Source organism: Manacus candei, unplaced genomic scaffold, assembly GCF_025592945.1.
Source record: "Manacus candei isolate 608988 ecotype Guabito, Panama unplaced genomic scaffold, ASM2559294v1 h1tg000158l, whole genome shotgun sequence".
NCBI lineage: Eukaryota > Metazoa > Chordata > Aves > Passeriformes > Pipridae > Manacus > Manacus candei.
The window spans coordinates 486,222-512,943 of record NW_026138206.1 but is presented as its reverse complement, the minus strand read 5'-3'; the positions used below and the strand labels follow the sequence as shown (position 1 = coordinate 512,943).

At 54.3% G+C, this 26,722-nt stretch overlaps 1 protein-coding gene and 2 long non-coding RNA genes across 3 annotated transcripts in view; 2 read left to right on the top strand and 1 right to left on the bottom strand.

Annotated features, from left to right (window-relative positions):
- Window positions 1–433: 433 nt before the first annotated feature.
- On the top strand, window positions 434–13,357 carry LOC127463381 (uncharacterized). The gene is made up of 3 exons (XR_007900819.1): window positions 434–518; window positions 4,971–5,179; window positions 13,200–13,357. It is a non-coding gene; the product is annotated as an uncharacterized LOC127463381 (long non-coding RNA).
- Window positions 13,358–20,238: 6,881 nt separating this feature from the next.
- The window catches only part of MYO1D (myosin ID), a 150,350-nt gene continuing 143,866 nt past the window's right edge, over window positions 20,239–26,722 (top strand). The window contains exon 1 of the mRNA XM_051772688.1: window positions 20,239–20,513. Coding sequence (XP_051628648.1) covers window positions 20,419–20,513 — 95 coding nt within the window. The 5' untranslated portion in view covers window positions 20,239–20,418. The remainder of the gene's footprint in view (window positions 20,514–26,722) is intronic.
- LOC127463383 (uncharacterized) overlaps window positions 26,027–26,722 on the bottom strand; it is a 45,079-nt gene continuing 44,383 nt past the window's right edge. Inside the window, exon 2 of the long non-coding RNA XR_007900821.1 lies at window positions 26,027–26,480. This is a non-coding gene — a long non-coding RNA (uncharacterized LOC127463383). The remainder of the gene's footprint in view (window positions 26,481–26,722) is intronic.

The window sequence follows — 26,722 nt, the reverse complement described above, 5'->3', positions numbered from 1 at the left end:
CTCCCTCAGGCTGTGTTGGAGTTTGGTGTCTGGCCACGGGCAGCTACCCTGGAGAACCTGTGTGGAGTGGCTTGGGGGTTTGGGGAGATGGCAGCCTACAGAAGACAGGCCTGTCTCGTGGGGACTTTGTCCATGGGAAGAGCTCCTCCACCAGGAACTGTGGTAACAACGCCCTGTCCTCTGGTGGGGACACAGGATTGACATGCCAGCTGCAGGGACACTCCCTCCAATGGATCCTGGAGCCCCCAGAGCCGAGGTGGCCTCACCCAGGCCCCGCTGCTTTGGCTGTGACACCCGGAGCCACCCGGAGCCGCAGTGTCCAACTGGGGCCGTTTCCTTCCTCAGAACTTCACCCTGAAGCAACGGCTCGAACAGTTCACTGTCGAAAAGTTTCACTTCCCAAATAGTGCCGTGCTATAAATACCCTGTGCAGGGGATATGACATTTACTCCCACACACGAGGCAGGCGTGCTTTGTGCCTTGCGTGCTCCAGGCCTTAACCCTTGAGTAAACACGAGGTAAGGAGCCTGTGGGGCAGACTCAGCTTGCAGGCTGGGGGGGGGGCTGCTGAGGAGTAAATGGGAGGAGAATTGCACCAGGATTATTGCAGGTAGAGTGGAAAAACTCCCCTCTTCCAGCTCTTTGGACCTCATGGAGCTGAACATGTTGCCTTAGGAATATCAGTGCTTTGTTCCACTCTTATCAACAGATCTCAGAGCACTTTCCTGCCCAGACCAAAGAAGTACTAAAGGGAGTTTGCTTTAATTTTCAATTCTGTAACTGATTTATGATCCTTGACTAATTTCTTAGTTCCTTGTTTCAGTTCCATGTAAAACAGATGGTAACTGCTTTTCTCTCATTCTTTATATGTTGTGTGCAGATATCATAGAATCATGGAATGGTTTGGGTTGGAAGGGACCCTAAAGCTCATCCAGTCCCACCCCTGCCATGGGCAGGGACACCTTCCACCAGCCCAGGTTGCTCCAAGCCCCGTCCAACCTGGCCTTGGACACTTCCAGGGATGGGGCAGCCACAGCTTCTCTGGGCAACCTGTGCCAGGGCCTCCCCACCCTCACAGGGGGGAATTTCTTCCTAATCATAGAATCAGAGAATGGTTTGGGTTGGCAGGGACCTTAAAGATCATATATATATCTCTATGATATATAGAGTATATATGTCATACAGATACACATATATACTAGAAATTCCACCAGTAGGCTCTCTCTCTGTAGAGTGCACTGGGGAAGTGCTTGGGTGCTGATGTTTAAAAAACATCACATATAAATATATAAACATTATACATTATATGTATAATCTCAGTAAGACAGGTTTGTAATATCCCTTCCTTATTGAGAAAGTGCTGAAGACACCTAGATGGGTACATTGAAAACTGAATGGATCATCTTATCCTCTTGCATAACATCACCTCAAGCAAGGTCTGTATCAGGCAAGTCTTGATCTAGAGCACAGTCAGCAGAGCAACCCAGCACTGAGGCCACTCCTCTGCTGGAAACAGAGCCCAAGGTTTTCCAAGCCCTTATCTGAGGGATTGGCACAGGAGTGTTTGTCTGGGCCTTTGCAGAAGAGGTCAGCATGGAGCTGTGCCAGGGCAGGGTCAGGTTGGATCTCAGGGAAAGGTTCTTCCCCCAGAGGGTGGTTGGCACTGCCCAGGCTCCCCAGGGCAGTGGGCACAGCCCCAAGGCTGCCAGAGCTCCAGGAGGGTTTGGACAATGCTCTGAGGGACAGGGTGGGATTGTTGGGGTGTCTGTGCAGGGCCAGGGGTTGGACTGGATGGTCCTTGGGGGCTCCTTCCAGCTCAGAATATTCTGTGATTCTGTGACAGAAGTGACTCCTGGCTTTGGAAATGGGCTGAATTCACCTCCCCAGTGGGGGATGTGAGAATAAACAAACAAATTCAGGCCTTTGCAGAATGGGTTTGGTTCTGTTGTAATCTTGGTTACACTTCAATTCCTCCCAACTTCATGGCACATTCCAGGCTTGCCCCTGTGAAAATAAGAAACAACCTCAGTGGCTTCCCAAAGTTTTTCATCGGCTCTTTGGAGTGCCAAGCAGTTCCAATTACTGGAGTTTGGCCCTGCAGGGAACACGCTGCTGTGCAGCTTCCTCTCCTCTCTGCCAACACATGATCCAGCCGCTGGTGTGTGGAGCAGGCTCTGCTCTGGCTCTGTTCTATCCCCAGCAAACACATGGCCCTGCTCTCCAGCCCCGTGTCCTGCCGGAGGAGCCGCAGCAGAGCCAGGGGAGCTGGGCCAGGGCTCAACTGCCTGTGCTCATCTGTGGGCAGAGCATCGAGTAAACATTGATTTTCCCTCCCTGCTGCGGGGTCAGTTGGGGATTTCAGGGCTTCACCAACCTGGGTGGAGCTGAGCCTTCATCAGATTGTCCTGCAGAGGCACCAGATCAAAGAGGAAATGAGCACTGGGAAGATAAAGCCAAGATTATTAAAAGCAGCCCCTGATTTTTGTGTCCTGGCTGCTCAGTTTGAGGAAATTTGAGTGTTCTTGTTCTTGGAGATTACAGAATTTCTCTTGTGATGATTCCTCAAAGGGTTAAAGGCTTTCCAAACTCAGCTCCCTAAAAATCACTTTTCTGGGAGTCATCAGAAACAGATGTCACTCACCACAGCCTTACAACACCTCAGATGTTTAAGGATATATCAGAAAATAAGCCCCAGATCTTTGTCAGAACATTGCAATATCCATATGCTATTTTTAAGTCCCAGCTCTGAGAATTAAGCAGTAAATGAAAAATTGAAGTGTCACTTTTTAAAAAGAACTTCTTTATGTGTAGTTTGGAGAGATCAAGCTCGTGAATCGTAAGAAGTTAAGGGGCTGACAGTTCTGTTTGATGAAATACTCTTTGCTTTAACTGGTGACTCCTTAACCCAAAATGAGCAACACCTCCCTGCCAAGGAGCTGGTTGTAACTCAGCTCTTTGTAGCCATTTGTCAAAAATACATCCCAGCCACAACCTTCATTCATTAGCACTTGGATCTACATATCAGTCCTTCTGGGAGGGAAAATGGTGCTGGATTTTCAGACCAGCATCTCCAGGAGCTTTGTCTTCACTGCTGTGTGGAGATCAAGGACTGAGAACTCAACCTGCCACTATCCCAGGTTGCTCCAAGCCCCATCCAACCTGGCCTTGGACACTCCCAGGGAACCATAATATATGAATAAAGGACCATTTATATGAATAATGTGACCATATATATGACCAAATATGACCATTTATATTAGCATTATATCTATTATATAAATATATATTATCAATGGTCATGACTATGAGCAATAAGGACCCAATACATGAATAAATGACCACTTTCATACCCATTTCTCTTTCCTCAGTCCAGAGGGAGGCAGGAAGATGCACGGCATCCCATCTGTGATCCTGCATCTCGGACAAGGCTTTGTCATCCCTGCTGGGCAGTGAAGCCAAGGGCTGGAGCACCTCTCCTGAGAGGGCTGGGGTTCAGCCTGGAGAGGAGAAGGCTCCAGGGGGACCTTAGAGCCCCTTGCAGTGCCTAAAGGGGCTCCCAGAGAGCTGCAGAGGGCCCTGGGGCAGCAGTTCCTTTGCAGATCAGCCCTCGGCCCCCTCGTGCTGCGTGGAGCAGGGGGGCTGGGGAGCCTGTGCCCCCCGCACGGCACTGTGGGCTTGGGCACACAGATGGGGCTGAGCCCACACTGCTCCAGGCCCTGCAGCTCTGCGGGGCTGCTGAGCGCCAGAACGCGGGATCTGGTTACCGAACAGCCGTGTGAGAGGCGCTGGGGCTGCCCTGCCCCTCGGCAAAACCTCCTCCAGCTTCCTGCAAGCCCTGCTCACCTCCCTGCGGGGCCGAGCCGCTCGGAGCCCTCCCGCCCGGGTGGGAGCGGGACTCGGGAGCGGTCCCAGAGCAGAGGAAATCCTGGCAGGGCCGGCACAGCGAGCCCTGCGGAGGCTCAGCTGTTGGGCGGCCTCCCCTCTGGAACGTCCCCTTTCAGGCCAGCCCCGACCTCCACTTGACCCTTCCGCGATCCCAGCGGCTCCCTCTGCTCTCGCAGCCCTTCGATGCTCTCAGTCAAAGCCCAGCAGCCGCTCCCCGCCGGGAGACGCTCCCACTGCGGTCCTGCCCGGCTGTTCCACTCCCCGCCTCCTTCAGCTTCCCGGGAGCTGCAGAGAGGACGGGGAGCTGCCACACCGCCTGCTTTATCCCGGTCACCCCGCCACGTTCCTGCCTCACTCGAGGCTCTCCCCCTGCCCAAACACCTCTGCCACAGCCGGGACCTCCCCAGCACAGATTAACAGAACACCTGGTTTGTTTTGTTTGCAGTTCTAATGCCAGTTACTAATTTTGTCAGATTGGAAATGGGAGAAAATGTTGGAAATAGTCTTGCATTTTCTCCTGCTTCTCATCAGTGCTGGGAGGGGCTAATAAGAAACAGAAAAACAGAAAAGCAAAGGCTTTTCCTTTCCTTCCCCCCACAGTCCAGCTCCAGAGCTTTGTTCAGTGTTCACTCTGGGTATTCCCTCCCTCTCCTGATGTCCCCAGTCTCCCACACAGCTCCTCAGTCCAGTGACACCTCCCTGGGCATCCATACTCTCCCCCACAACTCTGCTGATCTCCTACTATCAAAGTCTTACTTCCATCCGTCCCTCCATCCACCATCCATCCACCCACCCATCCATCCATGCATCCATCCTTTCATCCCTCTGTTCCTCCATCTGCATCCATCCATCCATCCATCCATGATCCATCCATCCATGATCCATCCATCCATCCATCCACCATCCCTCCCTCCCTCCCTCCCTCCCTCCCTCCCTCCATCCATCCATCCATCCATCTCCATCCATCCCTCCACTTGTCCTTCCCTCTCTCCCTTTATTTCCCAGTGCCCCTCTGCCCATAGACAGAAACCCCTCACCAACCTCAGAGCTCAAACTCCTCTTTGTGATTCATTTTTAACTTCCAGGAGCAGGATGATCCCGGTGGAGGGAGCCCAGCTTGGCCTGATCCTCATTCCTGCTGCCATGTGTGAAGAGAGATGGAGGGAGATACATCCAGGGTGCAGAGCTGGGCATGCACCAAGGGCAGCATGTCCAAAGTCTCCCCCCTACAGGAGCCTGCAAGAAACTATTCCTCTTCCTGGACCCTAAAAAGGAGAATTATTTCCTTCCCCAGGTTTGACAGAGAGATGGGGGGTGACTGGGGAAACATCCACAGACAGATCCATTGGGGGCTGTTGGAGGCAGGAGAACTGCAGCTAAAATTAGGATCTGGCAAAACCCAACACCCAGAATATCTTTGTTTTCCCAATGCCAAAAATGTCCTTAACAAAACAACCTGAGAGCTCAGGGGCAGCATTACCTGGGCTGAGAATCCCAGGGTTTGTAGGGTCCTTCAGCTGCTCTGCCAGTAAATCCTGATGGCAACAATTCCACAGAATCCTGGTTATCCAGAGCCCAGGATGGAGCAGAGACATGGCACAAAGTCAGTTGTACACAGACCCCTGAAGCAGCAGTGCTCCAGCAATAGCAGCTGGCTCAGCCCTGGCATAGAAAGTTTATTAAGATAAATCAAAAGTGTCCAAAACCAGACTGTAAAAAATGTGTAAAAATGGAAATGGGCTAAAAATTCCATCAGACGTTTGGTGTTAATCCCACAGAGAGAAAAAATGCATGGGATGCTTTAAAGGGAATTATGTCTTAATCTGCTCAAAACAACAAAGCCCTTAAAGCAGCCTGTGGGCCATGGGGGTCTGTCTGCAGGTGGGATCCCATCCCTGGGAGTGTCCAAGGCCAGGCTGGACAGGGCCTGGAGCAACCTGGGCTGGTGGCACTGGATGGGCTTTAAGGTCCCTTCCAACCCCAACCATTCCATGATTCCATATTGGGTTTAGCTAAGAAAAGGTAAAGGAGTGACTCTGTCACAGACTCCAATGAAGATTCTGATGTTGGAGGATATTTATTTTAGCAAATAACAGAAAAACAAGAGCCAACAGCCAGGAGGAGGACAGAGGCAAATCCAGGCTGGCACAAAGAGCAGGAAAGGCTCATTGAATCCACACTGACTCCATCAGTGAAGTCCTGACACGAAATCAAATGTCTGTCTCAGCTTGACCCTCTCCCACAGCAATTCCTGCATTAAAACAAACAGCTCCTGCCACAACATGGAATTGCAGCCCAAGATAAACTGATGGTTCTGTCCCAGCCCTGCCTCGTGTCGTGTTACACTGTCAGGGCTTTGACTCAGACACAAACTCTCCTTTTTGGCTCATGTAACACCAGCTGCAAAAAGAGCCCATTCATTGAGAGGATCCCGAGATGCTCTTGCAACACACATCACGGGGAAAAGCTGTTCCTTTGCCAAGTTTGGATGGGAGCCTGATTCTCTTCTCTGGATACCAGGCTCAGACATGTCTTAACAGATCAAAGAATTATTACAGATAAGAGCAGCAACTCTTGCATTAGATAGAAGCAGCTCCTACCCTGTGAGGATAAGGAAGAGGTTCTTTATTAAATTAGTTCTTCGTTAAAAAAAATGGGAATGCGGAACCTTAAAAAGTCACTTCTGAAAATAAAAGGAACTGGTGTCTTTCTTAAGAGAAAGAGGTCTGAGGAGAATACAAAGCATCTTGCACCCCTCTTGCTCACAGGACATTCATTGTCCCCCACTGGCAGAGGCATTCCCAGACTGCTGGAGAGAGAAGCCCAGGCAGAGCCACACGTGCTGGCCCCTGGCCCTTGGGCAGGGAGCAGCTTTCCTGGCTCACCAAAGGGCTGCACAGGCTGTTTTCAAAAATCCAAAGTTCACTTTCCCCAGTGATGCCATGTTTTAGGACTGCTGCCTCTGCTCCTGGGCATTGGGAACAGCATCTCCCAGTTTTGGGATGTTCTGTATTTGCCTGGTTAAGGGTGAAGAGTCCACCCCATACATGCAAACAAGGCACAGCCAGTGGGGTGGATCCTGTTCCCACCCCACCCACAGCATCACTCACCTGCATGTGTCCAATTCAAGGAACCCAACCCTGAACTCTCCTGCTCTGTGTCTGCCCCAGCCTGCTCATGGCACAGGGACCTGTTCCAGGGATGCCTCGAGCTTTCCTCAGAGAACTGCAGAGGATTCACCTTCCAGGGAAAGCATTCCAGGGAAGGGCAATGGAGCTGGGCCAGGGGCTGGAGCACAAGTCTGATGTGGCCCTTGGGGACACGGGTTAGTGGTGGCCTTGGCAGGGCTGGGGGAACAGTTGGACTCCATCTTAGAGGGCTTTTCCAACCCAAATGTTTCTATGATTTCGGGATCCTTGGGAAGCTTTGGGCAGGATGATGCTGGCAAGTCAGCTGAGCTCCTGAGCTGTGCTCACTCCAGCTCTCAACTGCTGGTCAGCTGGAGGAGATGAGGTTAATTCAACTCTTTCAGGTTCATTTTGTGGCTGGATATTGAGCCTCTGGACTCTGGCTGGGCCACAGAGGGGTGGAGGATGGCAGGTGGCTGCCTAGGACATCCTTCCATGTGCCACTTCGTGTCTCAAGCAGGGAGGACAAACCATCCAATCCCTTGGGGAGCTGCAGGCAGGCACGGATGGGGGATTGTGCCCAGGTCACATTCTTTGACATTAAAGTGCTCCAAAAATGAGGCAGATCAAATCAGGTGTGTTAATGAGGCAGATCATCTGGCAAAGCACCTTGTCACCAACTGGCATCAGAGAAGGACTCCCCAGCAGAAGCTGCTCTCTGTGCACCCCCTGGTTCTTCTGTGCTGGGGGAAACCCCAAACAGCCAACAGGGTACAGGGAACGAGCCCAAGGACAGCCCCTTCCCAGGAAACCCTCCTGGTGTCCAGCAATCTGCAGCTTTGGGACTTCCTGAGCTGGATATTGTCTCTGGGCTGGTGACCCCATGGTCACTCCTGGATTTGGGGACAAGTGCACGGGGAGGACTCAAAAGTGTCTGTGACCCCCCCAGGGCATCCTCAAAAGTGTCTGTGACCCCCCCAGGGCATCCTTCAGTGTCCCTGCACACACCAGCCCCTCTCAACCATTTCTGCAGGAATTTCTAATGCTGGAAGTGAGCACCTGGATATTTGCACCAGGAGGAGGCCCCTGCCCCGTGCCCGTGTGTGCCTGACAAACCAGCAAACCCAGCCCCAGCAAACCCAGGTCTCTTCCAAAAACAATGACATCATGTTGAAGCCATCAAGCATGTGATTTCCCAGCCCGGGGAGCACTGAGAGCCTCTCTCCAGGAGAGGGAGAGGAGCTGTGCAGGAGCCAGCCGGGATTCAGCAGGAAAGGCTTTATGTGCTCTCCAAAGGAGGTGGTGCTCGAGCAGGACCCGACCCAGGAGCTGGGACTGCCAAGGCACCACACAGGAAGCAGCTGCAGCCTTGGGAGAAGGAAAACTCTTAAAACTTCAGAGCTGTCTGGGTTTTGAGCACCTTAAAACTTCAAATCTGTCTGGGTTTTGAGCACGTTCCCTGGGAAATTGGCTTGTTTCTCTCAGAGCCATAAAAGTATGGGTGGATGTTTCCAGAGAGGGAATTTGAATCCTGGTAGAGGGGCTGCACCTGCCTGGTTTTGTGTGTTGAGAGGGTGTGAGGACATCCCACCTTGGTGAGCCCCACACTCCACATAGCACCTGGCTCCAGTGGGGACAAACAGTGCTGCTGTATGGCAGCAGGATCAGCCTTTCTTCTGCTGCCAGCACCTCGTTCCTTGTCCCATTTTCCTGCAGCCTCATGACCCAGGAGAGGGAAGGGCAGGGGTGAGGGAGCAGCTCTGCTCAGGCATTGAGTGCCTGGCTCAGCTCAGGTCCCACGTGGACTCTCCACAAGGATCCCCTTTGAACCTGGCACAGCAAGGAGGCTGCAGGAACGAGGACAGAGGCCACGAGAGCTGCAGAATAACTAATCCAAGAGAGGGAACCTGCTGGGAGCTGCTGCCTGAGACAAATCCCAGTCTCGGGGGGCTCAGGTGTGCTGCCCCTCGCAGAGCCCGGCTGGGAGCAGAGCTTCCCTGAAACCCTCGAGCTTCTCTTTCCTGAAAGCTCATTTCTGAGGATTAGCAGATGTCTTTGTTGCAGCCCTGGGTCCCTGCCAAGGGTTACTGTAAACACTTGGCAAGGTGCAGCCTCTTGGCACCGCGCTGGGCGCAGGAGGGGGAGCACAGGTCAGCTCCACGAGTGGCAGTTGGATGTTCACACTCCCAAAGAGGCTGATAACTGCAAACACCCGGGCAGGGCCAACTCAGCATCCCTGAAATACCAGCCATATTTTGGTTTTCCCACCTTTCCTACCAAAGAGGGGTAAAGGGGTTAATTGCCCATCTGCTGGGAGCAGAGGTGCTGTTCCCAGACCTGGAAAATCCCACACACTGGTTGGTGTAAGGACAACATTTGCTGGTGCCAGGTGTCAGAAACAAGAAACGGCCACAATGGAAACTGGTGTCTGATCAAGGGTCTAATCCGGGCCTGGGCAGCCAAGAGTTACTGCTGTGGCACTGGGAACTGCTCACACTCCATGGCATCAGGAGAGTGATGGGAGACAAGACCTGGTGGGTGCCTCTGCTGTCATGGAATCTCAGAACAGCCTGGATCTTAGAGCCCATCCAGTCCCACCCCCTGCCATGGGCAGGAACACCTTCCACTAGCCCAGGTTGCTCCAAGCTCCATCCAACCTGGCCTTGGACACTTCCAGGGCTGGGGCAGCCACAGCTCCTCTGGGCAATTCCCAATATCCCATCTAACCCTGCCCTCTGGCAGTGGGAAGCCATTCCCCCTTGTCCTGTCCCTCCATCCCTTGTCCCCAGTCCCTCTCCAGCTCTCCTGGAGCCCCTTCAGGCCCTGGAAGGGGCTCTCAGGTCTCCCTGGAGCCTTCTCCTCTCCAGGTGAACCCCCCCAGCTCTCCCAGCCTGTCACTTGATCAGGATTTGGTTGCAGCCACACAGGGACTGAGCGGGAGCTCCAGAGGATTCCTCACTTAGGGATGGACTAAAGACCTGTGCAAGGTGTTTGCCCACAGCCTGCAGGCCCAGCAGGGTCAGCTCCTGCTCCCCAGCTCCAAAGGCCACACTGTGACCCCCCGTTCCAGCTCAGGGCTGCCTCTGGAGAAAACGTGTGGGTGATGCAGGACAGCCTCAAATTAACTCTTGTTTGATGCAAAACATCTTCTAGCAAAAGTCTGCTGTCAGTTCCTCCTGTCAGTGCTGAGCCTGCCAATGCCTTAATGAGCTGCTCCAACAATTAATTCCCTCCCCTGGCAGGAATGAGCCGTGTTTCCCGGCTCCACAGGCTCTGTTGGCCACCAGGCCTGGCGTGCCTTCTCCTTTTCCCTGCCAGGCAGGAGAACCCTCCAGTGTCAAAGTTCTGCTCCCCATGGGAACTGCCAGGGGTGCAGCCTTTCCTGAGCCCTGGTGGCACCAGGGTTGTGGGATCCCAATCCCACTCCAGATTTTCCAGGCTGCTGATGTAAGCTCCCAGCCTGCCTGTGGTCCCTCATCCCACCTTCTAGAGCCCAATTTCCCCATCCTAAACCCCAGTAACCTCGATCCTATCCACAGGAACTGTGTGCAGTTCTGGGCCCACCATCTGAGCAGGATGTGAAGGTCCTGGAATGTTTGCAGAGAGGAGAACCCAGCTGGGGACAGGCTGGAAGAGCAGAGCAGGAGAACCAAGCTGGGGAGCAGTGGGAGGGGTTGAGCCTTTCGTGGTGGTACCAGGAGAGAGGGGACAGGAGGAGGAAAGAGGCTGGGGAGAGATTTCCTGTGTCTTTGTATCGGTGGCTGGTGAGTCCCTGAGCACTCGGGGTGGCCTTGCTGTGCTCAGAGCATGCCTGTGGGATGGGGACACCGGCAGGCAGACCCTGGGGGCAGGACGAGGGCAGTGCAGGGTCAGCTGCAGCCCTGGAACCCCGAACAGACCTGGGAGTTGTGGGGAGGCTGCAGGAGCCGCCGGCCGAGCCACGGCAGGGCTCGCCCACCCAACACTGGGATGGTCCCGGCTTTGTTTGGGGCACAACGACCCTGTCCCTGCTACTTTGACTCCTTCAACCTTAAACATTTTCCTCCTGCTCTTCCCTAGAGCTTCCTGCCGGGAATGCATCTCCATTACGGGCCTGGAGGACGGGACACGCCGTTCGCCACCGACACGAGCGCAGCGAGCGGCTGCTGGAGCGGAGGGTTGTGCTGTGCTGCTGGAGGGTTGTGCTGTGCTGCTGGACGGAGGGCTGTGCTGTGCTGTGCTGTGCTGCCGGAGCGGAGGGCTGAGCTGCTGGACGGAGGGCTGTGCTGCCATCCACAGGGACCCGGGGGAACCAGCGGGCCGGAGCTTCGTGCGGCTCCACGGCTCTTTTCGCTTATTTCCCTCCGGCCCTTGGCTTCTTCTGGGTCAAACTCCCCGTCCTTGTGCCTTCCTGTACCGCACTCTGTGTCCTCATTTCCCTGGGTGAACAACGTGCCCTCCAGCGCTTCACTTTAAATGCACAGAACTCTCCTCTGGCTGAGCTCTGCTGGTCAAGAATTCTGGCAGCCAGAGAAGTCAGAGAAGTCCTGGGCTCCAGGGTCCAGGGAAAGCTTTTTCATGCCCAGCTGGTTGGAAACCCCTGAGGTGGACATCCAGGACCTCTCCTTGGCTGTTGTATTTCTTTTGAAAGCTAAGCTACACCCACAGAGTCATGGAATAGTTGGGGTTGGAAGGGACCTTAAAGATATTTCGTTCTAGCAGGAGAGGAGGGACACCTTCCACCAGCCCAGGTTGCTCCAAGCCCCGTCCAACCTGGCCTTGGACACTCCCAGGGATCCAGGGGCAGCCACAGCTTCTCTGGGCAACCTGTGCCAGGGCCTGCCCACCCTTGATTTTGGGGGTTTTTTTTGGCTCTTCCACAGAGCCATTCCCAGCTTCCCCAGGAAGTGGAGCACAGAGGAACTGAAGGTCATGGCTTGCAGCTCTGCTGTCCTTGGCCATTCTGACTCCACCTGGGACTGCTCTCCCAGGGCCAGGAGAGCCCCAGGCCCGGCTGCTGTGCTGGAATGCTTGGGAAGAAGCCTCTTCACAGTTGCAACACACCTTTCAATGACTGATTGGGGAAGTTCATGCCCTCAGGAGCTCCTTCTGCTGGGATGGCAGATGTGGGATGATGAATGGATGGATGGTTGTCTGCTGAGCTGTGCTGATATCACAGAGCTGAGCTCAGGTGCCAACCTGTGTGAGATCCAGGGATTTGAAAGATTTTGAGATAAAGGAAATACCTGTGACATTCTTTTGGCATTGGGAGCCCAGGTGCCTGTGAGGGATCTTCCCAGGCATTTCACTGCACCTTTGACAGCTGGAAACCTGCCCCTTAGATCAGAATTCCCACTTGGAATGGTGTTCCATTGCAGCTGGGTTAACTTAGGGTGGAAGGGAGGAGAAAAGAAGAGGAGGAGAAGAGGAGGAGAAGAGAAGAGAAGAGAAGAGAAGAGAAGAGAAGAGAAGAGAAGAGAAGAGAAGAGAAGAGAAGAGAAGAGAAGAGAAGAGAAGAGAAGAGAAGAGAAGAGAAGAGAAGACTAAAAATGGAATGGAATGGAATGGCATGGCATGGAATGGAATGGAATAGAATAGAATAGAATAGAATAGAATAGAATAGAATAGAATAGAATAGAATAGAATAGAATAGAATAGAATTCCAGGGGGAAGAAACAGTTTAAGAAGACTGTAATTATCCTTCAAAGTATTTTTTTTCCTTTTGATAGGTAAATTAGGAGCTGTTTCTGTTCTGGTCAGGATCAGCAGCATCATGCCCTCTCCCTTTGGCCCAGGGCAGGGAAAGTGGGTGCTGCTGTGGGTGAGGGTGCTCTGTGTTATTGCTTGAGGCATCTACAGAAAGTGAAAGAGCTGATGGATAAAGAAAACCCAATAAATCCCCTATTTTCATGAAAACCATAAGGTTGAGGATCCTTTAGGTCACATCAGCAGGGATGAGGAATTCTGATGGAGCTGGATATTTATTTGGTACGATCCTTTTGGTTTCTGGAGCCTGGACAAAAGAGGCTGGTCCTTTCAGAAGTGCTTTGCTGCCTTGGCTTCCCATCCCGTGCTCCTGCAATGCCCACAGGGTGACAGGAGAGCTTGGAACCCCTCAGCAGATCCCACCTCCAAGGACACTTGGCACTTGCTCCTTCCTTACTACAGCAGTTCCTGAAAAATGGTCCTTTTTTCTTTTTAATCTAGGTTAGAGGAAATGTAGAAAATATGATCTCTGAGGGAGGAGTGAAAGAATTGTTTGGTCCAGAGGAGCCAAGCCTGGGACAGCTGGGGATGAACTGACCTCCAACCCCCCCTTCACAGCTGCACTTCCTGCCCTGCTGGGATAACCCTCCTCAACAAATAAAAGGGAATAAACTGCTCAGGGCCTGCCTGGAGAGGATGAGGAACCACGGGGTGAGCTGTGGTAAGAGCTTTAACCAGACACTGGGGCCTGGCTGGGTGCAAACCCAGCCCAGGACAGGTTCTCTGGTCCTGAAGCTCCCCTGGGGGAAGATTCAAGGGGAAAAAGCACAGATTAAACAAACATCCCACGGGAGGGGTTTGGGCTGCATGGGATGACACCACAGAGCTGAGCTCACGGTGCCAACCTGTGTGAGATCCAGGGATTTCAGAGATTTTCAGAGACAGGAAATACCTGGGACATTCTTTTGGCATTGGGAGCCTGGGTGTCTGTAAGATCTTCCCAGGAATTTGGAACAAACACCCGTGGTGAGGGGTTGGAGTTGTGTGGGGTGTGTTGGAATCACCCCTCCAGCTCTGCTTCTGAACTGCTGTTTCCAGCAGCCCCTCACTGCCCCCAGCCCTGACCCTCCCAGAGGGGATTTTTGGATGGTTTCACTCCCCTCACTGACTCTCCAGCTGCCTCAGGCCATGGCATGTAGGGGAAAGATGGAGAACCACCATGGGGACATCAAGGAGTGACCCTGGAGCTGGGTGAGTGTTGTCAAAGGCCCTGAGACTGTAAAAACTTCCTTTTTGTGTTTTAAGAGTTTTAATGAGAACCATTTGGATGTCACTGGGGGGTAACAGGGTAACAACCCCCCCATTGCTGTGCACTCAGAGTGCAGGAGCCTGGGATTACATGGTCATCCTGGTTATAAAATCCCAGAATGGTTTGGGTTGGAAGGGACATTAAAGCCCATCCAGTGCCACCCCCTGCCATGGGCAGGGACACCTTCCACCAGCCCAGGTTGCTCCAAACCCTGTCCAACCTGGCCTTGGACACTTCCAGGGATCCAGGGGCAGCCACAGCTTCTCTGGGCAACCTGTGCCAGGGCCTCCCCACCCTCGCAGGGAAGGATTCCTTCCCAACATCCCATCTATCCCTGCCCTCTGGCAGTGGGAAGCCATTCCCTGTGTCCTGTCCCTCCATCCCTTGTCCCCAGTCCCTCTCCAGCTCTCCTGGAGCCCCTTTAGGCCCTGCAAGGGGCTCTCAGGTCTCCCTGGAGCCTTCTCTTCTCCAGAAGAGCCCTCTCTGTGCTGCCAGGGCTGGCTGTGGCTCAGCCCCCTGTCTCCAGGCCACAAGGATGGCATTTCTATCCAGGCTGCCACAGTCAGACCTGGGGAACATCTCAAGATGTTTCCCTTCTGTTTGGATGAGTCTGGTGGGTTTGGCTGCATTCCCAGCTCTGCTCAGCCTGGGGAATCACAAGCCTTGTATGTAAATACAGAGTGGCTCACAGGGAAGCTTTGCCACGGGGCAATTCCTTCCTGGAGAGGAAATGAAGCTGTTGGATGTCACTGAGGGACACTGAGACATTCCCGTAACCCTCCTCCACCCCCTCCTCCAGGGAGACAAACATCCTCCAGGGGATTCTCAGGAACACACTTGGGAAAGATTTCCCCTCATGACAAGCAAAGGCCTTGAGGACTCTGCTTCCTCTGGGTTCTTTTACAGGGTGTCTGGCTCTGCACACACTGACCTGAGAGGGGATGTTGATCTTCTCCCAGTGTAAATGGGCACATGACAGACTTGGGAAGTCTCATTTCTGTCTTCAGAAACTTTCCTGGAAAACTCCATAGAAGAAGACACAGTATCCACTTTCAATCCCCAAATCCTGGGAGCTCAATATTTAGTTTGTTTGGAGTTTAACATCCTCCTCCCTGGTTCCAGACTGTAACATCATCCTGTGTGTGTCGGGCTGGAAAATTTGATGTGTTGTGTAATTTTCTTTATTACTTCCCCTTTTTGAAAAAGCAGAGAAGAGGAAAGGGCACAGTTACCCCCTCCCAGATGGTTAATGCTGGGGGGGCCATGGAGCCATTTACCAGCAGTGGAACTGTGGAAAGGAGGAAGGTGCCCTGACTAATGAAACAGAAGAAATATCAGAGGAAGCTCAGGGAAAAAAAAAAAGAAGGATCAATATAATTTACCAAAAACTCATGTTTTTAAAGGGAAACCAGACAGATGATTAGTTAAGAGATCAGAGAACATCCTTATAGAACCATGGGATGAATTAGCTTAGAAGAGGCCTTAAAGCCCATCCAGTGCCACCCCTGCCATGGGCAGGGACACCTTCCACCAGCCCAGGCTGCTCCAACCTGGCCTTGGACACTTCCAGGGATCCAGGGGCAGCCACAGCTCCTCTGGGCAACCTGTGCCAGCCAACATTTTGTCTGTCTAGAGCCCAGGTGAGCTAAAGGTTTCCAGGTGATAACACCTCTTCTCCTGCCCAGGAACCTCCCCTGCTGATCTCTCCCAGCAGCTCCTCTGCTCCAGCTGCTTCCCCTCAGAGCTGGGGGTTGCTCCAGGCTCACTCTCAGTTCCAGGCAGGAGGGATCCTCTGCACAGTTCCTGGAGAGGTTCAGGAGTCCCATGGCCTCCCTGCAGAAGAGCTGCTCACATGTCACCCTCCCAGCAGCAGCTGGGGCTCCAAAGACATAAATAAAGCAGGGGAGAAAAAGAGAGGGCAAGTGGTCTGGACCATCTGCAGGGACAAGAAATAGTGAGAGAATGTTCTCAGCTTTTCTGTGCTGTAACACAAGAGAAACACCCTGACAGGGTGATGAAGCTCCAAACCAGATGGTAGCACAGGGTATGGAATGCTCCCCTTCCTCCTCCTCTGCTGAGCTTTTGGGGCAGGTTGAACAGAATTCCACCCAGGAATGCTGTGGGTAAAGTCAGCCTTGCCAGGGGCTGTGGGTGCCTGGGTGTTTTCCTCAAGGTCAGCTGCTCCCCTTCCTTCTGCAAAGTCTAGGACCTTCCTATAGGACTTGACCCTAAATCCATGGATTTTAGCCAAACCCTAATCAACCCAAAGAGTCAGGGCTGCTGGAATGGGGGTTGGGGGTGAGCTGAAGCCCCTCAGCACAGGGGTGACAATGTGCCAGGACAGGAGCTGAGGCATCAAAACCCAGCCTTCCCCTGGGCCCAGCCCCTGAACCCTCAGTCCTCGGGCAGCACTTGCTCCTCGAGGGCACCAGTTATCCCGATACACCGGTAGGTGACAGCCCGTGGCACTGCACAGGTCTGGATACACCCAGGGGAGCACAGAGAGCAAACAGGAGCAGGCTGGGGACAGAGCCAGAGCCACCTCAGTCACACCGTGAGCTGCTGCACACCAGTGACACCCCCTGTCCCCGTGTGACACTGCCACGTGCCACCACAGCCCAGCGAGTGTCCCCAAAGGCCAGCAGTGCCCACCGGGTGAGGCAGCTGCAGGGGTGGCTCTGGGGACATTTCACAGCCTTCAACTCACACCAGCAGCACGAGGTGACAAGGGACATCCCCTTTTCCAGCCTCCTGCCCGTGCTTCTGGGAGAAGAGCTCAGCGGCTGGGAGAGCTGCTGCAGGGAGGGTGTCACAGCACTGCCAGGAGCTGGTGGCACTTCCCTGGGACCAGGAACTCCTCCCTGGGAAGGGGGGAGCTCAGGCACTGACCACCCCCACGGTGGGATTTGAAGCTGCAAGGCAGGAGACCCCGGAGACATCCCTGGGATGAGAGCCCAGAAACGAGTCCCCAGCGCCGCCACCGACACAGCACGGCCAGGGAATGCTGCTGCCTCCGAGCCTGGCACTGCCCACCCACCTTCCCTCCTCCCCCTCCCTTGGCCAAACCCAGCACAGAGAGCAGAGAGGCTTCCAGCTGCCCCCCAGCCCCGAACAGCCTGGGCTGCCAGAGCAGAGAGGCCCTTTGGACCCCCGGGGACCCCTGACCTGCCTGCAGGGCTGCTCTGCAAGGCGTGTGAGCACCCTCCTCCTACCCCCCTGCCCGGGGCACACACGTACCCAGCCCTCACCCCCTCCTCCTGCCCCCCTGCCCCGGGCACACACGTACCCAGCCCTCACCCCCTCCTCCTGCCCCGGGCACACACGTACCCAGCCCTCACCCCCTCCTCCTGCCCCCCTGCCCGGGGCACACACGTACCCAGCCCTCCGACAGCCTGAGCCCACCCTGCTCTCGGTCCCGGCCCAGGCAGGAGGCTCTGTTAAACGATACCAAAAAACACTTTATTTACCAAATCCACGTTAAAATACTCTAAAGACTGTCCCGTCCTGCCTCAGCTCCCGGCTCAGGGTCCCGGAGGAGGCTCGGGCTCGTGGAGCTCCCACAGCAGCACCAGTTTCATGGCCAGCAGGACCTCCCGGCGGCCGGGGCGGCTCCTGCGGCTGCCGCGGGACAGCCTGGCAGCCTCCAGCGCCACATCCCCGAGGAGCCGCGGGCTGGCCAGCCCGGCCAGGGCGGAAAACGCCCAGCAGGAATCTCCGGAGGACCACGTCTGTGGGGAGAGCAACCAACAGCATCAGCACAGCTCCAGAGCCGCCGGCACCGCCCGGCCCCAGCCCCTAAAGCTTCGTGCTGGAATCACCGAATAATTCAGGTTGGAAAAGCCCTCCAAGGTTAGCAAATCCAGCTGTTCCTCCAGCACTGCCAAGGCCACCACTAACCCACGTCCCCAAGTGCCACATCCACGTGTCTTTTAAACACCTCCTGGGATGGGGACTCCACCACTACCCTGGGCAGCCAGAGGGGAGTCAAAGACTTCCCAGCACAGCCAAACACGCAGCAGCCAGGCTTGGATACGTGGATGACCAAGCTGAGCTTGGGAAGCAGGAGACTGCACCCCAGCCCAGTCAAGACTACCTGGTTTAGGAGCCTGTGCATGTAGGCAGAATAAGCCACCTTCCTCTTCTGCCTGTGGGGCCGGAGGCAGAGGAGGCTCTGCCAGGCACATCCATCTGCTGCCTTCACCCTTGGGGGGTCAGGGGGGCCTGGGGGGCCTGGTTCCATCCCTGCTGCCCACACACGGTGCTGGGGTGACACTCAGCTGCTGTGGGTCCAACCCCTCTGCCAAGGGAGAACAGGGCAGGGGCTGAACACACTGCTGGCCTCACCCCCCACCACCCTGCTCTTCCCAGGGCACTAATTAGCATCGTGCAAATTAGACACTTGCACTAATACCAGAAGCATTCAGCATATTGCAGAAACAAAACCAAAAGACACCCTCACAGAACCAAATGCACTAGAAAGTAAAGCACAGATAGAGTATTTTAGGGAATGGGGGGGATTTTTCTCCTTCCCAGCTCACCTCTGAGAGCTCTTCCAGCCTTGTCCTCCCCCAGGAGCACACAAGGAAGGGGGAATCTGCTGCCTATAAATAGGGAGGGAGCTCATTGCTTTCAGCTGGGGCTGCAGCCACCAGGGCCCCCCCAGGGCCCACCCAGAGCCCGAGATGAGCTCGGCTGGTTGGAGCCTGGTGCTGATTAAGCTAAGGTTTGGGTTCCATCCCTCTGGGCATCACTCACTTGGGGGCTGGACTCACTGATCCTTGTGGGTCCCTTCCCACTCAACAGCCTGGGAGCTGCAGGGGTGGGATGAGGACAAGCACAGGGATGGCCACACCACCTCACACCTGCACACCCAAACCAGCCATTCTTGCCCAAAATGTTCTCTGAGGTGAATCTGGCCCTACTCCCAGGCCCCCCCTGCCCCAGTGCACTAATTAGTATTGTTAATGTAATTAGCTGGTTCTGGATGGTACTGGGGTGTTCCTGGGAGACTTTTTATGTGGTTTATTCTGCATTAATTTGGGGGGTTTCTGGGGGTTCAGTAAGTGCCACAGTGAGCAGGGCCTGGGGGGGCACCCAGGGGTGCTTGGGCAGGGCCTGACCCTGCCTGTGGGATCCTGGGGTGGGGGATCCCCTGGGTGCAGGATCTACTTTCTCCCCTCTTGGTGCAGGACCACGTTCTGTGGTGTTCTTCCTGGTGCTGAGGGGCAGCAAAGGGGGTCAATGTGTCCAGGATGTGTTTTTTTGAGGGGGGGGGGATCCCTGGGGTGCAGCCCCCGACCCTGCAGGGTCTTTGTGGGGGTTTTCCTGCAGGATATGGGATGGGGGTGGGTGTCCCTGCAGGACACTGTGAGGAGGGGGGGGATCCTGGGGTACGGGATTTGTCTCTGCTGAGGGAAAGGTGTCCCCCAGGTGCAGGATCCAGCCCTGCCCTGGGATGGAGATTCCACAGGGTGCAGGATGTAGCACATTCCAATGCAGGATCCACTCCTGAGGCACTCTGGGCTGGGGAGAGGGGGGGGTCTCTCGAGCTGCAGAATGTAACCCCTTAGCAGTTCTGTGGGGTGGGGGGTCCCCAGGTAGAGGGTGTGACAGCTTAGCACCTTGTTTTGGGGGGAGGGTCTCCCCACGTGCAGAATGTGACTCTTTAGCACCCTGTGCTTAGGGCAGGGGCTCCTCTGGGTGCAGGATACAACCCGAGAGGGGAGACTCCTCCAGCCGAAGGACAGCCCCCTGCAGCCCCCCAGCCGGGGGTCTCCACGTGTGCAGGATGTGACCCCCCAGCACCCTGGGCTGGGGGTGAGGGTCTCACACATAGAAGACGTGACCCTTTAGCACCCTGGGTGGGGGGGAGGCACTCCTCGGGTCCAGGATACACCCCGGGAAGGAATTCCCCCCATCTGACATCCCCCCCTCCCGGAGCGCCCTGCCCTCCTCATCCCGGGGGTCTAATGGTGCAGAATGCGACCCCTCAGCACCTTGTGCTTGGAGCAGGGGACTCCCCGGGTCCAGGATACACCCCGGGAAGGAACCCTCTCCCTCCGAACCATCCCAGCCCCCCCTTTTCCCTGGATCCGGCCCCGACCCCGATCCCGACCCCGATCCCGATCCCGACCCCGTCCCGCCGCCAGGGGGCGCTCCCGCCCCGCTCCGCCCGGGGGGCAGTGCCGCGTGCGGCCGCCAGGGGGCGCCGAGCGCGGCCCCGGCCCCGCCCCCCCGCAGGTGACCCCCCCCCGCCCCCCCGGCCGGGGAGCGGCGCCTGAGGCGGGTCCTGGGGCCGGTCCCGGGGCCGGTCCTGAGCCGGGACCAAAGTCGGGACCAGAGTCGGGACTGTCCCGCCGCCGGCCCCGTCCCGCTCTCGTCCCGGCCCCCCGGACGCGCCCCGCGGCCGCCATGGCGGAGCAGGAGAGCCTGGAGTTCGGCAAAGCCGACTTCGTGCTGATGGACGCCGTGACCATGCCCGAGTTCATGGCGAACCTGCGGCTGCGGTGAGCGAGGGGCGGGCGGGACCCCGGCCGGGCTGCCCGGGGGGTTATCCCCTCACACCCCCCGGGCTGGGTGAGGGGGGTCAGGGATGGGGGATTTTTCCACGGGATGGCAAAGCCGGGTGGGTGTGAGGGTGCTCTGTCATCCCTCTGGGAAGCTGCCCCGTATCCCCCTGTCCGGACCCACCCGCCTCGTGGGACCGGGGATGGTTTAGGAGCGAAGGGACCTTGAGGGCTTTACTTTTAAACAGCGTGTTGTCGATCTTAGCCTATATCCCAGAGCCATGGAATGGTTCGGGTGGGAAGGAAGCCTAAAATCATCCCATTCCCCCCTCCACCGTGGGCAGGGACGCCTTCCAGTGTCCCAGCGTGGCCTTGGGCGCTTCCAGGGATGGGCCGGGCTCAGCTTCCCTGGACAGCCTGCCCCGCTCCCCTCTCCTCGCCTGGGCTGACCCCCTGCAAAGTCGCTTTGGAGGAAAAAAAAATTAAAAAAAAAAACAACCAACAAAAAAGAGCAATAAAAGTCTCCAAGTCCAGGGTTGCTCCAGCCTGGACTCGTGCGTTAACATTTCCTCGTCTTTACGGTTTTATTTCCCCTGTGGATGCGATGGGTGCCGGGAAGATGCACGTTTTCCTGCCTGTTCCCTCTGGGAAGTCCAGCTCAATCCCGGGCAGCGCTGACAGAGCCGGGGGACCCCGAGGCTGCCTTTCACTTTCCGCTATAAAACATTCATGGGAGCTCTTCCCGATAAACTCCCGTGCCCCTGCTCGTGCAAGGATTTGAGAATTGCCGGGGGGAGATCTGGGGGTAAAAGTGTGATTTACTGGCTGTGTCCCCCCAGGCTTCACCGCCTGTCCCTCTCCTGCTCTCGGAGTCTGGGGATGGTTGGAATCAGCGACTCCTCAGGTCCGTGTGGGTGTTGGACACACCTGGGAGTGACTCTGGCGGTACCCGAGGGAAGAGAGGGGGGCTGAGCTCCCTCAGCAGCCTTAAAACTACTGAGGAAGGAGAAAATTAAGCTTTTTCTGGGTGAAATCTGTAGGTTTTGTGGTCTGGCTGCATCAGGCGCTGAGTGCTCGGGAACCTTTGTGCCACACGGCTGTGCCCGTGTCCTGCAGGTGGAGTAACAACCAGAATACTTCGTGTTATTTTTCTTTTCTATTTTGTGTTTCTGTTTGGGCAGAGAAGGCATTTGTGCTCTAAATACCAAGAAAAATGCAATGAGAATGGTTGAGCTTTGAACATGAGGCGGTGTCAGATTTAAATGCGTTTTGCAGTGCCTCTGACAGTTTAAATTTGTTGTTCATTTGGGCACTCCGTGGCATTCTAATCATATTAGAAAGGGCTCCTGCTAATTTCCTGTAATTAGCAGGAAACTTGTGTGTCACGGTTTGTTCTTGGGGTTTTATTCTTTGGTTAATGTGTAATTCTCAGATGTACCTTGTCATTTCCAGTACAATGAAGGATTGGAAAAGGATTGCTAGATAACTGAAAAATCAACATAGGATGTTGGCTGCCTTAAGGAATCAAATTAATTAGTTGAGAGGCGCCTTGCAGGGGCAGACTTGGCTAATTTTGTGTGAAAGGATGAGCAGAACAAGAGAACGAGCCGGTGGTTCTGGATCCTGGTGTGTAACTTGATTTATTTTTCCCTCTGCGCTGCTGCTGATTGTGCCTGAGGGTGTTGTCAGGACAGCTCTCCTGGCGTCCTACAATGCTCAGGCTGCTCTCATGTTTTCCTGCTCTGGAGAGGGCAATCAGCTCTCGCTGCTGCCACATGTGGAGCTGTGTCAGACCCAGCTGCCAGCCCGGATCCTGCCCTGCCCAGGGCTTGGTGTCACGTTGTGCAGATGGCACGAGTCACCTTTGTGCTGCTCGTGTGCCGAGGGGTTGCTGCTGCTCCATCCTTCAGTTCCAGTGGGGGGTTTGTTCACTTTACACTGGGATGGGCTCCACCCTTTTCCATAAATCCAACTTTCTGCCAGAGCTATTTCTGTCTGGGGTCACTGCCTGACCCAAGACGGGCCGTGCTGGATTCAGTTCCCCAGGGAGCCCCGATGTGGGTGGAACTGAAATCACCCCAGTCTGGGGGCACACGAGGATATCTCCCCAGGGATGTCTCTAGTGGGAAAAGGAGAAAGGGTGAAGTTGCACTTTTCATTGCTGTAATATCTGAGCTTGGTGGTGCTGACGTGGGCTGGGTGAAGCGTGTCTGGGTGGGGGGGTGGATGCAGGGGGACTCTGCTGCCTCCTTTCCCAGCCCTGCACTCGTGCCCAGTTATTTGTAGGTTTGGGTGGTGATTCAGCAGGAATATCACAGTGTCAGGGCTTTTTCATGGCCATGTCTTACAGCTCCTTAATGAACTGGCTGTTTCACTGGACACTCAGCAGTCACTGAATGTTACAATTTATTGTAAATAAAAGTCATCCTGTCCTTGAATGCCTCAGTTCTCAGTCCCAGCTTCTGGTTTTGATTCTTAGTCATCAGAATAATTAAAAAAATGATGAAAGCAGGACTATGGGAACAGTTAGTGTGGACTCAGTAGCTTTGTTTCTTTAGAGAAACCTCCAAAGCTTTGCCAGACAATTGTTCCTTGAGGGGCTTGTAAATCAGAATTGTTACAAACAGCCGAATTTGAGCAGTTTGTGCATCAGCAGCTGACTTCAGACAGTCCCTGCTCCCCTCTGGGGGCAGGTGCTCTGCTGCAGGAGGGGTTGGCATCTCAATTCCTGTCAGAGGATGTCACATTAATTAAAGGACTCCTTAAAACAGGGAATCTTTTTCACCTCCAGCAGCTCTCGGGTCTCTCAGTGGCAGCCAAGTATTTATTTGTACTGGAGTAAGGGAAGGGAGAACATCCTGCTTTGGATTGATAGAACTCCTTATTTCAGTGGGGTTGACTCCACGTGGCTGTGACTGTTCCACAGCAGGTGGAGCGAGGTGGGGCTTGTGGAGAGGGGTTGTTGGAGGGGCCAGAGCTGCTCAGCTTTTGCAGCCACTGTGGTGGGAATGAAATTCGGTGGGAACTGTTGGGTAAGAGAGACAGGAAACTCTGCAGCACCTTGTTTTACTCTGCACCACAGAGAACATTTCAAGTGGTGAAAGGGATCATTTTTAATTTGCTTCTGGGTAAGGAAGAGGGCAAGGAGGTTATCCTGGTTTATAGGTTGTTTCTTGTCTCACCCTGCAAAGAGTGTTCTGCATAGTCTTGATAAAGAAATCAGACTTCAGGGCTCTAAAAACAGAATGGGGAATGCAAAGAGGGAGAGCTGGAGTTCCCAAATCCTCTGTTCTGCAGGCTCAGGGATGGCTGCAGGAGTCAGCTCAGAGCAGCTGCAGGACAGTAAAACCTGATCCATCCCGACCATGGGTAACCCCAGCACCCCTGAATCCCAGCTGAGGGCTCTGGAAGGCAGGGGAAGAGCAGACAATTATTATTGCAGCATCAGGGAGTGTTTGGGGCAGTCTCACGTGAGCTGGGTCTTTGTGTTCCCACATCTGCCTCGGGAGCAGGTGCCACCTGACTCATCTTCTCCTGCTTTCCAGCGAGTTGCTCATTTTTCATCAGCACTGACTGTGCAAATCCCCTCCTGGGAACACACCAGAGCTGTGTCACTGTTATTAAAGAACTCAAGGATGCATGAAAGGAAGGCAGGGAGAGCACCTGGTGATATGTAATGATCATAAAATGAATTTGGGGTTGTTTTCCTCTTTTTTTTTTCCAACTAGTTCCAGCGTGAAACCCGCTGGGGCAGCCTGTAGTTGCTGCTCAGGTGGTTCCTGGTCATCCCAGCCCACCTGAGCCCGAGGCTGTGGTGCAAAGAGCTGGGGTTTCACAGTCCTTGCAGTTGTCTCCCTGCATGTGTGGTGATTTCTGGCCTCTTCCAGCAGCACTTCATAAAAACATGGTTAAAAAAAAAGTGTTAAAAGGTAGTTTTTTGACTGTTTCTCAAGTGTTTTATAGCACAAATCCCAACATTTTCAAATTAATCATAGAAACATAGAATATGTTGAGCTGGAAGGGACCCATCAGCATCACTGAGTTCAACTGCACAGGACACCCCAACAGTTCTAAATTCCTATTTATTGCAGACACTTTTGAAAGACTGATCCTATTTTTTATGATTACTAATATTTTTGGCATCAGGAACCTGTACTGAGAAATGTGGAACTCCTCTGAGAACGTTCTGTGAGTGTTTGCTGCTGAGGGAAGTGTTTGCTGTGCTGGGGCGTGGGCTGGAGCCCTAGAAAAACCTTGTAGCAAACTGAAACAGGGAGTTGTGCTTTAAAATCATGAGAAATTGGGCTTCAGAATCATAAAATCACAGACTGGTTTGGGTTGGAAGCTCACCCAGTGCCACCCCCTGCCACGGGCAGGGACACCTTCCCCCAGCCCAGGTTGCTCCAAGCCCCGTCCAACCTGGCCTTGGACATTCCAGGGATGAACTTGAAGTTCTGAGAGGCCAAAATCCCAGCAGGGATGTGGATCCCATTGGATTCTTGCTTTGTTTCCCACCCTTTCTGCTCTTCCCTTGTTTAACCTCATTTCCAGGTTTGGAGTGAAGGGTGCTGTCTGTATTGCATTGATGTTTTTACACCACATTCCTTGTCTTTCCAGCCCCATCTTAAACATTCATATTTTGGGTTGAAGTTGTGGTGGCAGAGGTTTGGCTTCACATGAGGCAATAAACTGTATTTAATCCCAGCAGAGGAAATATTATGTGAAAGCCTGGTTTCATTTGTGCTTTTGCTAATGAAATATTCATGCTTCATAAACAAGCTTTTCATGCCTTTAAGTCATTTTAATTTCCTCGTTTTAAATAGTTATGAATATTTTAATTGTTCATGTAGTGTGGAGTTAAAGAGCTGCTGGGAAGAGTCTGTTTTCCCCCTGGAGAGGGGACCTGCCTCTGTGGGTGCTGCAGGACACTCCTTGGGCCAGTTGAGTCTCATCAGCTCTTCTTGGCTGCTCCTGAGTTGCTCAGCCTGCAGAGCTGTCTCGTGTCAGGATTTGGAATGAATGGAATGAAAATTCCCCTTGGTCCGTCAAAATTCGACTTAGGAGCTTGGACAGGGTCCAGCTCGATCTTCAGGGATGGAAAAGGCCATTGATCTCACTTGGAAAGCAAATCCCAACTGGACAAGTAGCACAGGGAGGCTCCAGGCCAGCTCCCCACCTCCACTGGGAACAGGGTGATTCCTGGCAGCATTCCCGTGATCCAAGCTTTGGATGAGGTGATGTCCAGCCTGGAGGTGGTTTTGCCTCCATGTGTGCTGAGTTCCTGTGGTTTCAGTGAATCCTCTGCCCTCCCTGCCTGGTAGAACCTTCTCAGGTGGGAGTTTGACAGGAGTCTTTTTATAGCAGGTGGGAGGGGTGGTGGGGAACAATTTTAGCACCTGGGTGTTGAATAATTGATGAGGTTGGATTTATGAATGGGATCAGTCTTTCAGAGGGCCTTACACTTCCAAACTCGTCCCCTGCTGGTCCTGCCTCCCAGCTGAGCCTGAGCTGTGTTTCTGGTCCTTGTCAGAGCACAGATAACAACATTTCATTGTGGCTGGGGAGGGACATTCGTGTTCCAAGGCATCAGGTGTGAAGGAAAGGCCCGACAGAATCAGTTCTGGAACCAGGACTGCAGTGAATTAGCTCAAAAAGAGACACTCCTTACTGCATCTTTTTAAAATAAGCTGGTGTTTTCTGCTATTTGCACAAAGCATATCTGCAAACAGTCAGCTGGTGTTTTAGGAATTCCTCAGCAGCCTTTTCCACAGAATCAGTTATGTTGGAAAAAACCTCTGAGCTGATCGAGTCCCCCCTGTGCCCAATGCCCACCTTGGCACTGAGTGCCATGGCCAGGCCTTCCTTGGACACCTCCAGGGCTGGGCACTCCAAACCTCCCTGGGCAGCCCCTGCCAAGGCCTGACCACCCTTTCCATGAAGAAATTCCTCCTCATGTCCAACCTGACCCTCCCCTGGCACAGCTGGAGGCCGTTCCCTCTCCTCCTGTCCCTTGTTCCCCGGGAGCAGAGCCTGACCCCCCCCCGGCTCCCCCCTCCTGTCAGGGAGTTGCAGAGCCAGAAGGTCCCCCCTGAGCCTCCTTTTCTCCAGGCTGAGCCCCCCCAGCTCCCTCAGCTGCTCCTGCTGCTCCAGCCCCTTCCCAGCTCCGTTCCCTTCCCTGGACACGCTCCAGCCCCTCTGTGTCCTCCTTG